Source organism: Sphaeramia orbicularis, chromosome 19, assembly GCF_902148855.1.
Source record: "Sphaeramia orbicularis chromosome 19, fSphaOr1.1, whole genome shotgun sequence".
Classification (NCBI taxonomy): domain Eukaryota; kingdom Metazoa; phylum Chordata; class Actinopteri; order Kurtiformes; family Apogonidae; genus Sphaeramia; species Sphaeramia orbicularis.
The window spans coordinates 5,895,971-5,909,571 of NC_043975.1; the positions used below are offsets into that span (position 1 = coordinate 5,895,971).

General features: G+C 34.7%; 1 protein-coding gene across 12 annotated transcripts in view; it reads left to right on the forward strand.

Moving 5' to 3' along the window:
* The window catches only part of LOC115410227 (thrombospondin-2-like), a 49,242-nt gene extending 36,400 nt beyond the window's left edge, over positions 1-12,842 (forward strand). For all 12 annotated transcript variants that reach the window (XM_030121770.1, XM_030121771.1, XM_030121780.1 and 9 more), the window contains 2 exons: positions 11,004-11,143; positions 11,899-12,842. In XM_030121770.1, the coding sequence (XP_029977630.1) occupies positions 11,004-11,143; positions 11,899-11,906 (148 nt within the window). In that variant the 3' untranslated portion in view covers positions 11,907-12,842. The remainder of the gene's footprint in view (positions 1-11,003; positions 11,144-11,898) is intronic.
* Positions 12,843-13,601: the final 759 nt, after the last annotated feature.

Sequence of the window (13,601 nt, forward strand, 5' to 3'; positions counted from 1 at the left end):
ACTTACTTCCCAGTAGCATAACACAAGGAAGAAGGGGGTTTTAACGCGGAAGCTGGAGCCAGCACTGGAGCCCGGTCAAACCTACCAATAGAAACTTGTCTCTCGTCCATCAGCATAGGCCCCGCCCATTAAGTGCAGCTTAATTCGCAAGCAAAATTTTTGAACTCACAAGAAAAGAGGACTGATTTATAAGCAAAATGATCTCTTTTTTTTGATTGCCACTTACTTTCTTTTGCTCTCAAATTTCTTTTTTGGTAGTAAATCTATTCTATTTGATTGAAGAATAAAGAAATAAAAGTCTCTCCGTATGAGACAGTTTGCAACCAGTAGAACCAAATTTACCACACGTTTAGCCTCATTGATCCTGTTTCATAAAATATAACTCCCACATCCCAGTGACTTACAGAAGTTTACATATAAGCCTCAAAGTCACAGGAGTTCCATCCAACTCCACCTTTAGACCCATTAATAAATCAGACCGGACATTTCAGCTCAAATCCAGAAAAACTCACTTTTTAGTTCACTGTCTTTCCTACAGTTTCCAATAAATCCACATAAAATTTATATCAGGATGTCCAGATAAGTCTCCATTCCCCAACAGTGAATACATTTTGGTGATATGAGGTACCACCTGCGCCTGTAGGCCTCATTTCAGTCACTGTCAGACTTGGTATAACAGTTTATGCACTTGCAAAGACCAGATATACTCAAGATTTACTGTAAAAAAAGTTTTTCCATTGTGCTTTTAGGGGGAAGTGATGGGAAATGTAGCTCCATGACCCTAAGTTTCCATGCATTTCTATGGGGCTTATGGGTATTTCTGCATTCTGAGTATGAATCACTGAATGTGAAAGACTCCTCTGTAAAACCACAGAGCATACATTGGATGATTAGTATTTTCCTTTGTGTTTAATTTCCTCATGGGAAACAGTTCTCTGCCAAACCTCCTATTCTCACAAACAAAGGGAGTGATATACGAACCTGTAGATATTAACTGATTCAAGTGTTTGTCATAAAACTGGTATTTAAGCTCATACTTTGGAGTTGAGCTATAAACCACAACTGGATTATGACCATCTGTTAAAGAGACACAAAGAAAGATTGTTATAGTCTCAAATGCAGTAAAAATATGTGGACCAACAACTAGAATCAGCCCAAATTTGCACTGTTTACTGGAGACTTGAGTTAAAACACTGCCAAGCTGGATGTTTTTGACAGTGTACAAACAGCTACCGGCATATATTGTTTCCTTATTTCTTGTTTTCTCCTTATTTCATTCATGTGATGATGAACTAAGTATGTCATTACTATGTTTATTCCGTGTGTATTGTATTAGGTATATGTGCAAATGTAGTTGACATCTGCGAGTTTGTTATTTGCTGTTTTTCCACAAGGAATTACTAAAAACACATTTTTTAAATTAGTTTCAATCACTTTATTTCCAGTTTTAGCACAAATAATTGAACCAAATAACTGATTGTTGGAAGAAATAAGACCAAGAAACGACTGAGACAAAACAAAAATGCCTCATATATCAAGTATAACACATGAAATATGACATAGGAACAAATATAAAAGCAACACTCAAATAGTAGAAAAACTAGAAAAATGAAGAAACCCATAATCACGAGGAAACCAAATGAAAAGGAATCAGAAAAATTAAAAGAATCTGGTAAAACTGCAAAAATGATGGAAGGAAAAACTTGTCCACTTGTCATCAACGCAAACATAGATTATCTTTCTACAAAACTTACAACTAAAAACCACTAAAAAATACTACTATGACAGTGTTATGTTACTGAATATAATAATTTGATCTAATTTCTCTAATAAAATCCATAACAGGGCTTCATGTTGTTTCCTTGAAGAACATGTGCAAGTCATTCCAGCTGTAGGACGTCATTAAGCCAACATGAAACAGATGGTTTGACATCATCTGAACCACCTAAGAAAATATTTGACTCTCAAAGTACCGCCATTATGACTGACATCAAAATACAGTCAAACAGAACAGGTTTATTTCTGTATTTATGACTGGTTACAGCTATTTTTGTCCATATAGTTTATAAACATCAATATTTCCTTAAATTTGAATTTTAAGTGAGATGTGAAGAAAGTAGATGGTTAGTTGTGGCAGAAAACTATACAGTCAGAGCATGAAATGTATTTTAGAAATTTAGAGGCAGAACGTTTAAAATCATAGTCATGGAAAAAAAAATGTTGAGAGGAATTAAGTAAAAACCATCACGGAGGCATTTTGGAAGCAAAGATAACAAATTAAACAAAACAAAACAAACACCTAAATTCAACAAGTCCCAACACTTTTGTCCATATAATGTAATTAGTAGGCTGATATTTAAACAGAAATATTGAAGAAAACTTATATTTAAACCAGTTTCAGTGATCTGAAGAATGCTTTGTAGGAGTATATTTATAAAGGGTGTCTGTGGGTCATTGTCATATAAAAACATTAAGTCATTAAATATATTTTGTGAAAATTAAGGCCTTAAATGGCTTTAAAAAGCATTAAATTTGATGTCCAGAGGCATTAAAAAATTAAATACACTTGATGGAAAAAAAGCATTGTTATTCACAATTTATTTTGATTATATAAACATGTAATAATTTTGATCAGAAGTATAGTATGATGATTGACAGGCGGAATTGTTTAATTGGCTATTGTTTATGGCCAGTGCCCGAAGTCACAACACTGGATGCTTGGACTACAACATGCTGTTAGCGTGTTCATGCTGTAACGAAAGAGCGGAGGGAACATTAGCAAATGTCAGAAAAATGGGAAAATGCAAGTTTCAGCAGAAGTGATTGGAAGAGGAACTGTTCAGAACCTGGTTAAAGCCTGTGGACGATAAACTGACATAAGACTATATATAGAACTGTATCTGCAATTGGACAGGGGCATTAAATTTGTTTAAAGTGGCATTAAAAAGGGCATTGAAAAGCATTAAATTAAATTTGCTAATGCCTGCAGAAACCCTGTTACAGTATAGCTTTAAAACGAATTTTTGTTTTTTTTTTCAAAAGTATTTTTGAGAGTTTTCCACTAGAGTGAGCACCGTAGACGCTACATAATCACTGGACAGAGGATTTATAACATCACCCGCAGCCTGTAGTTTTACTGGCCATGTTGGCTTTCAGAGACAGAAGTGACCATATTTGGACGGAGCTGCAGATAAATGGGTCATAGGTGAACTATTGCTAATTTTTGTCTAGCGTTTGCATAATAACACCATGTAGTGGTCTTGTTAGTGCAACTTATTAACCACTACTTCAGTTCACTCAGGACCACTTAGTCGAAATTGTTTTACATGATTAACAATAAATTATATGTGGAGGCAGGGCTCTGTCCTGGGACCTCCTTTCTTTTCATGTGCATATGTTAAAAGCCTACGAGGATAGCAAGGCACACCCCACTGGGAACTGAACATGCATCAGTGACAATGACATGACATGATTAAAAAGGATGCTGCATGAAAAGGGAGGAGCCAGGGTGGAGGTGGATTGAGCCGGCGGCAGGAAGAGTAGGAGCTAGATCCGCTTCAGTCTCAGAAGGGAATCAGCTGAACAGTTAGCTCATCAGATCTGGCATCAGCTGTTACCGATGAAGCGCTACAACTTCGTGGCCTGCCTGAACTAACGCTATGCTCAATTTGAGCTGACGGTCAGGAAATAAATGTGTTTAATTCAATGAACAGATGCTCTGAACGTTCGACTCAGCAGGTGAGAGCGCTGTCACACACGCCTGTCAATCAAAGCCCAATACGGCAGACATCAAAGTTTTTATTCTTCATAAAATATTATTAATGGAGCAATAATGTAAAGATGAAACCACTGGTGCATGTATTAGAGATCAAATAAAGAGAATGAAACCAGAATGACTCCCTAAGAGAAGTGCAGTGTAAGTCTATTAGAGCAGCATCTAGTGGCCATCAGTGGAATTACACTTTAACCCTCAGACCCAAACAGCCACTGTCAAACAAAAGCATCTACCCATTTGGACGTTCAGAGACTCCATAGTAAACGCAGAAACATCTTCATCTTCATCATCTTCTACTACATTGGTTCACCAATAAAACAAATGACAGTGAATGGAGATGCTTGTTTTATGTTCAGCTAGCAATGTATTTTACGGAAAAAGTCACTTTTTCCTCAGTGTTGGCAAAAAAAAATGTGAAAAATATACAACATAAGCCACAAAATGACCAAGAACAAACAAAATAATAAATAAAATGAACAAAAACGATGAAGAAAATGTACAAAATAATAAATAACACAAAGACAATAAGAAAAAAAAAAAAATAAAATCTAGAAAAACAAAAATAAATAGCCAACAAAATACACAAAAATAGCCAGTCATCAAAATTACCAAAATGAATAAAAAATGGAAAAAAATAAGTAACAAGAACAAACTGTATGCATCATGGGTTTTTTTCGTGATTTTTAAGTTCCATGTGTCAATACAACATGTCAAATGAAAAAAGTAACTGTGAAGTCACACAGGTGAGGTTGTGGTAAAAAAAAATGACAACAAACAAGACAAGGAAAATAGCTTTTTCTTGAGAAAGATAAGATTAAAAAATTTTGGCAAAATAAAGGCAAAATCAAACATTTTCAAAAATGGCTAAACTACACTCAGACTCAAGAAAAGTTGATTTGCGAACTGCCACAAAAGTAGGGTGTTTATGGGTTTAGAAACTTCAGCGTTGGCTTCATTTTGGAACTGAAGTCCTTGACTCTTTGGCTGTTTTCAGACTGAGTATTCGAGTCCGTGTCGAGTACGTTGGACCCAAAAGTCTACTTAATTTTATCAATGTGAATGCAAACGTTCCATGTGTTTGTACCGTACCCGAGTCCAGCTCAGAAGGTAGTCCTGGGTAGGGACTTTGTGGATTCCAGTAAGGAACGTTGCAATGTGAAAGCGATCTGTACCCGAAACTAGAAGTGACCTAATCACCATACCAGCCTCGGAGTAACCTTATCGACCAAACCGCTTGGTGATGACGGTTGCTCTTCTTCTCTTTGCCTCAAACAGGCAAACAGATACAAAAGTATTGCCTATCCTGCCGCCATTGTAGACAAAAGAACAGAACAGTCGCTCAGTTAATGACGTAAGGGTTTGTCACTTCCGCATTTGTTGGATAGTGACAGAATTCCTTCCACATCACCACCTACTGTTTCAGCCCTGTAACACCCATTTGTTCTCGGGCACGTGCTGTAGTACGTGTTTGTGAACGCAACATCTGCAGGAAAGGCGCGATCGTATCCAGGTACAGCACGGATCCGGATACCCAGTCTGAAAACAGCCTTAGTGACATCACTGATACATCCAATCCAATCCAACTTTATTTGTAAAGCACTTTAAAATAACCGCAGCGGACCAAAGTGCTGTACAGAAAAATAAATAAAAACCAAAATAACAAAGTAAAATACAAGAATAGATTAAAAGACATAGAACTGTAAAATAAATAAATAAAAATACAGAAGAATAGATTAAACCTAAATAAAAGAATAAAATACAAGAATAGATTAAAAACATAAAAAACTACAAAAAATAAGAACAATAAACCAATGCCAAATAAAACAACTGAATAAAAATAATGCGTTTAAACATCTCACATGGTTTCAAAAGCCAAGGAGAAAAGACATGCATGCACATTAGTTTGAGATGACATACTTTATAACTCAATAGGACAACAAATACACTTCTATATGCATCCAATGTAACTTGAATTAAAGTATAAAAACACTGCTGTTGAACTTTACTTCACTTGCTCCAGGTTGAGTTTGTCTGCCAGAGTTTATGAAGGTTTAAGTGCAGCAACAAACCCCACCAAACAACATCTGAACCCTGTAAAAATCACATTCACTTCCACCCTTGAAGGAAATGTTCACCCTCACATGTTCCCAAACTGCAGGATATCATCAATCTTCAAGAGTTATTATATGATAACAGTGTAATTTACTTTTTGTTGTACCCACTTTCCCCCAACCTGCCACATCTACTGCTGCTTAGTTGTACTTCTCACTAATGGGCTTCGAAAAACCCCCCGGGCAGCAAGCTCTCTGTGATCTGCACCGTTTCTGTGCAGATGGGGAACAATATCAACACCGAAGCAAGGTTTTTTCCAGCTGAGGAACTAGTGAGGGCAAAGCTGTTAAACTCACAAAAATGCTGTTAAAAAGGTCTCTCTGCAAAGTTGCATTCTGGGTACAGATTTAGAAAATGCAAAACAGCGACTGTTAAATGTACGTCTGCTCTTTGATTTTGAAGGACAAGCTCACATAGAAATTTTTGTTCGACGCTGTAAAACACCGATGTTGAAAAGTATGTCTGCTTGACGTCACGTTGCCAGAGTTGTCCAGAAGAATGAAGGAGAAAAGAGTGAATAGAATGTGTTAACAATGAACTAGTACCTCGACCAGAAGTGACAGAAGTGTTTTCAGGATTATTCAAAGGTAAGCAGTGAAAATACTGTCACTGCACAGAGTAGTTTTTAAGCACGTGCACCTGACAAGATTTATTTCAGCTGCGACTACAAAGAAAATGCGTCAATGTAGAAACGTTATGACGCATTTTCTGTTCCCTCAGTTCAGACGTTAATGATCCGACCTGAAAATGATATGACGTATTTTTTCTGTGGTTCTATTAGCAAACAAGCAAATAAAGTAAGATAGAGAATCCTGAGAATCTGTCCTTCCAACTTCTTGAATAGCCCCTAAAACATGTCAATCCATTTTTCTTAACTTAAGGTAAGATAAGATAAAACGCATGCGATGGATACAAATACAAACAGAACAAACTATACACCGAATAAAATCTAAATTATGTGCAAAAATGTGCATACAAGACTTAGTTACGACCTGTAATTTACAATACTTCATATAAATTGCCTCCAGTCCATAATAGTGGGGGTGAGACCCTGCTGCTACACAACAAAAAACAGGTTTAACTGTTTATCAATACAAGTTGTTAAGAAAAGATTCAAAATACAAAACTGTGGTGCTTTATGAGAACCACAGCTGATTATTGTGGAAGAATAGCAGCACAATGGAATTAAATTATAAAGGAAGAAATGCATATTATTATTAACTATTACTATACTAATTATTGTAATGTGAAATATATTTGTAGAATAGGACTGGATATAGAGTGACTTTCAGATGTTTTCCTTTTCTTTTTTTTTTTTCCATTTTTTATGTTATTGGAACAGGTGACAAGATATCTTCAACGTTACCATTCATGCATAGTTTGTCTATTAGAGTCCTTTTTGTTTTTCTTACTTTATACATACAAAAATGTAAAAAAAAAAAAAAACTAACATATGAACTGGGTGCTTAGTTTCGGTATTTCTCATATTAAAAAAAAACAATCATTGCGTTACAGTACCTCTGGGTTCTTTAAACATTACACAAACTATTAAACAAAGAAAAAATACAGGGAGATTATAAAAAAGAGGATATTTTTAGAGGAGTGATACAGATTCTCAGGCCCTAGAGCACAGGTGTCAAACATGCGGCCCGGGGGCCAAATCCGGCCCGCCAAAAGGTCCAGTACGGCCCTTGGGATGAATTTGAGAAATGCAAAAATTACATTAAGATATTAACAATCCTTTTAGTTCAGGTTCCACATTCAGACCAATTCAGTTGAATTTCAATTCAGTTTTATTTGTATAGCCCAATATCACAACAAGGTTATCTCAAAGGGCTTTACAGAGTCAGTTGGGTATAAACATCAACAGTCAAATAATCAGCAAGAAAATGAGTAATGTCCAGGGCATCCCCCGTCCTTAGACCCTCCTTCTCGGCAAGGAAAAACTCAAAACCCAGTGGGAAAAGGGAGAAACCTCGGGGAGAACCACAGTGAAGGAGAGATCCACTCCCATGGACGGACAGGCTATAGATGCACCAGGACTGATGGACGTCCATTTGCAGATGTAGTTCCAGTCTGCAAGGATGCAGTAGGGTGGATACATGAGGGGTCCATCCCGCTGGATGAGACAGGCAGGAGTGAGGAGGCCCATCCACAGTGGTGAGGCCGAGGACGTCATCCAGACAGGTGGGGGAGGGGGTCAGGACACAGGTCAGGGCAGGACACAGATGGGTAACCGCAGATCCTGTCGTCATTGGAATCAATCAGTTCAATCGTCAATTCAGTCTCCAGTGGGCAGGGCCAATAAAATACTATCATAATAACATATAAATAATGACAACTCCAAATTTTTCTCTTTGTAAATGTAAATATTTTCATGTATTTACACTAAAACAAAGTTTAATTTCGCAAAAAAATGTGAATAACCTGAACAAATATGAACAACCTGAAATGTCTTAACACAAGTAAATACAATTTTAACAATATTCTGCCTGTTACTAAATGTTCTGTGTATTTGTCGATCCACTGTGATCTGTAAGTTATAATGTACATGTGTAAATGATAAACTGAGACAGGATATTGTTAAAATTACACTTATTTTTTCAGTGTATTCATGTTAATCACATCTTTTGAAAGGATAGTTTGTAAATGTAAACCTTCTCATAATGTAAATTTACTCTTTTTGCTCTAAAACATAGAGAAAAGTTTGGAGTTGACATTATTTATATATTATTATGTTATTATTTTACTGGTCCGGCCCACTTCAGATCAAATTTAGCTGAATCTGGCCCCTGAACTAAAATGAGTTTGACACCCCTGCCCTAGAGGAAACAAACTTGACCCATTTGTCCCAAATATGATTAAATGTATCCCTCTGGATTCTGATAGAGTAAGTCAGTTTTTCCATTTTAAATATTTGCAAGATGGTCTCGTACCAGTCTTCTGTTGTTGGTGGAGTTGGATTTAACCACCTTCTTGTCATAGATTTCTTGCTGACTGCTAAAAACGCCTGTAATAATTTTGTATCTTCCCTCCGTTTTAGTACAGCGACATCACCAAGATATAGATTTCCAAAGTTATAGGTAATATGAACCTTAAAACTGATATTAGCCCTTTCATGCATGAATTATGAGAACCTTAATCAAGATTTTTTTTCCTGAGTGTTTTTATTCCTCTTTAGGCATGAAAAAAAACAATGTGATTGAATTTTTTTTTAAAATCAACCTGTTTTTCATGGAGGTACAAAAATGTCCACTCAGCTACACCATGAATTTTATTCTTGAAGCAAAGAAACATGTATTTAAAACCCAATATCATAAAGTGATATGAAAACAGTGAAATGAAACCATGTTTAATGCAGCTAATCTGATGTTTTCTCACATTTTAACATATTCTAATACTAGTTATTACTCACTTCATGGAGATAATATGCAAAAAATAAATATTAACAATTGATTTCCACTCAAGAACCAACCAAGAACAGCAAAGTTACAATAATAGTATGAATTGCAGTTGATGAGATGATGCATAAGTGTCCACTGTGTTGGTTGATATGGAACTAAAACAACAAAACCCATGAATATACAAGAGTAAAGCTGTGGAGTAACTGTCCACTGGAGTGACTTGTCCCTTGGATACCATTCCAATAATGGTGCATCTTGGGACAGTCCCAGAACACATGATAATGATTGGCCTCCTTTGATCCACACTGCCTCTGACTTTCAGGTGTTTTCTGAGTTCTTTTTATGTTCAGGGTTGGACACATGATTGTGTAATTTTACCTGTTAGGATATTAAACTGTAAGCTAACAGCTAACAGTCAAAATACATACACTGATAGAAATGACTGTCATGCTAGACATTAGCTAACAGGCAGAATACATGCAGATTTTAGCTAACTATTATGTCAGTTTTTACATTTTATGTAACCACTGATAAATTGTTACATTTCTATGTATTTAATATGTATTTAATTATTGAACCTTGTACTTTATGTTTGTGTTTAGGATGGTCATTTGCATGCGCTCATTACTGACTACTGTTGGCTAGTACTTAGCTATCTGTTAGCTGTTACCACTTACTTGTTTATAAGTTGCTTCTTAGGTTATTAGTTAATGGTAAACTTACCTACTACTACTAGACTAACATCTAAAAGTATGAACTATTTGGGAGTGGTCTGAGTTTGACACTGCTAATATTTCTTTCTATTGAATAAAAGATTATAGTGTTATATTAGCCGTTAGCTTGTTAACAGACAAAATAAATACAAATTTTATCTAATATCCTGATAAAGTTAAGTAAGTTATTGTTTTGCTGCTGTTAAAAAAATATCATATAATGGTAGCTATTATCTGGCTAACAGGGAAAATACATGCCAACTGCAGCTAATATTGTTTTAAATTTTAGATTTTATTAAACTACTGCAAAAAATTATTGTGTAATGTTAGCCATTAGCTTGCTAACAGGCAAAATACATGCATATCAGCTAGCATTTTGTTAAAATTCAGTTTCTCCATAAATATTTTACTAAATTATTTTGTAATGTTTCTACTTAACATGGGCATACAAGTAAGTGTCAGTTGTTATCTTTTTGAGTATATATTGTTTGAACATTGTACTGAATGTGTTTTGGAGGGTTAGAAAAACTATGTTTTAGCTGTGTTTTAGCCATGTCCTTAGCAGCTAGCTCACCGTTGTTAGCTAGGACTAGTAGTGTTGGTTACCTGGTTTAATTATTTTTCAGAACAGGTTGTTTTTAGATTTTTAGATTCAGATTTTATAACTGTTTATTGGTCTGAGGTGTTTGTTTTCCAGAGATATAACCACTAGAAATGTGTTTTAAAGAGTTAAAATTGGGTACTTCATACTTTTACTGGTACTTTTTCCAAAACCTATGAAAATATCTGTACAGTTGGAGTTAATAGTGTGTCTGCTTTCATCACCGCTGGGCGTATTTGAGTCCTCTTTTCCACAATAAAAATTCAATTGAATAAATATTTCATGTTTTAGGTGTTTGGATTTCCAGCTGGTCTCCACATGTAATGGATGGTTTTGGGTTTTTTCCCTTTAATTAACACTGTGTTTGTGATGTGGGTGTTGTTCTTGTGTGGTTGCAGGATGGTGGTGTACGAGGGCAGGGACATCCTGTCGGACTCAGGGGCCGTGTACGATCACACCCTGGCCGGAGGTCGACTCGGCCTGTTCGTCTTCTCCCAGGAACATGTTCTGTTCTCTGACCTCAGATACGAGTGCAGAGGTAAAAACATAGAAACATCCCAAAAAGATATGATCACTAATCCCCCTGCACTGTAAACATGTGTCACTGGTTCCTGAAAAACTATGATGACAACACGACAAATAATGTTAGTGAGTAGATTTAAAGCTTTATGGTAAATAAACCTAAATACTGAATATAATTAAATTAATTTAGCAAGTAAAGAAGATTTAAACTTGTTAAACATTTTAGATTTGAATGAATGAATTTAAATTTTGAGCTCTAGGTACAATGTAGTTAGATTTACGTAAATACTTTTAGTTGATTCTAATCATTTTTACAATAAATTTAAGTACATTCTTTATATTAAATGTTGCCACATTTTGTTTATTTCCTCTCTACTCATTAACATCTCTCACTGCTCACATGATTTACATAAATTAGATCATAGTAAATAAACAAAATATATAGAAATTATGTATTAGACGTGTTTTACAGCAACTATTTAATGTACAAGTACCATTAAATGTTATTTACATCTCAAATATTTATAAGAAGGGAGAAAATGAGATGGAAAGATAACATGAATGAAACTAATGACTATAAATGAGTAAAATAAATCTCATTTTATATCTTTCATCATTAAAATCAACTCAGTGTTGTATAGTTACTTTTTTTTCAATTGAATTTGGTTAAAATACATCTGATTCAGGTAGATATTATATTGCTTTTATTTACTGACTAATTTTGGCATCATTTTGCGATTGTCCTGATCATATCTTTCGTCTGTTTTTCAGATAACTGATGTATTTTTGCTGGAATGTTGAAGAAATTCTACAATATCCAAACTGGAAATCTGCATTAATTATGTAAAGAAATGAGAGAAGATGCACCAGACCCAGGCCTTTAGCCATCAGTTAGTGACTGTCATCTATCTATCAGCTTTTTATGCAACACTATTGATTTCCATCTCTGTTAATTACTGCAGGACTCTGACGAAACCTCCAACGACAGCAGCTTCTTGTTTCTCTTCCTCCGTCGGTAACACTTCATATTAAGGTTCACACATTCACCATTAACTGTAGGTTTATTAGTTTATTATATTAGAAGCATTTTAGCTCTTTGTAAGTCCTTATGAAGCATTTAAAAAGCGCAAGACAAATCAGTTAACATTAAAATATCACTGACGTGTTTTAGGATAAGTTTGGCCTTAAATTCCAGATTTATTCCTTAATTGATTCAAGTTTCATGCTCAGTTTGAGAAAAAAAAGGATGTAAAAACCAAAATGAAATAACCTGCTCTATCATGAAACAGTCTTTTCCTCTTTAACAGCACTTGATAAATATGACTTATTCTTATTTAATAAGACTTTAAGTGTCTAAATGACTACAGTTATTATCTATGTCTGAATATCTCCTCATTTTACAAAAGAGAAGGGAAAATTATCAATTAATTACCTGACTGTAGAATATTATCACATGATAATAATGACAATGATAATGATCATTAAAGAGCCAATATGATACTAATATATCTACTAAAAAGCTGCTAGTTAATGGTGAATGTTTTTCTTCATGTAAATCATTTTGCTTCTTTTCTCTAATGGATGTAAATATTTATTTATTGCACAAATGTCCTGGATAAAGAGAGGACACATGATGATGAGTGAAATGTTGGAAATAGAAACGCACCGTGCATTTGCTTGGTTGTAATTATCAATAAAAGACTCTTTTTTCAATATATTTTTTTTCTTTTCTTCTCTCTAAATACTGTTTGTAGGTGAAAACGTAGTCCGGAGCGCCCTCTGATGGTGAAAGGAGTAATTACAGTTTGGTTCAATCATCACAGCCTGCACAAAATGATCAAGTTTATTATTTTCTTCATTATTTTGTTTGTTTATATTAATTTGTCTTTATTATTTTCAGCACTTTTCTTCATTTTCATCCTTGTTTTGTTCATTTTTTTTTTATTTTTTTTTTATTTTTGTCAATTTCATTCATTGTTTGTGTTCATTTCCTCCATTATTTTTGCTTCTTTTCTGCTTTTCTTTGTTATTTTGCTCATTTTGCCCATTATTTTGTTCACTTATTTAACATTTTCATGATTATGTTGCTCATTTTTAATCTTTTTCTTGATTATTTTGCACATATTTGTTAATTTTCTTCATTAATTTGCCCATTTTCTTAATTTTGTTTCTTTTTTCATTATTATTTTGCTCATTTTTGTTAATTATATTTGTTTTTGTTAATTTTGTCCATTATTCTATTCAGTTTTGTTAATTTTCTTGATTATTTTGGTCATTTGTGCTTATTTTCCTTATTATCTTGCTCATTTTTGTACATGCCAAAACCGGTCTGGCAAAGGGTCCAATCTGGCCCATGGGATGAATTTATGACATGCAAAACATTAGCCTCAGCATAATTGTCAAAGTCATAATTTTGGCCAAACTGTGATACCTGTGCGACTTTCCTAAAACTGCTGCTTCATTTTGCATCATTA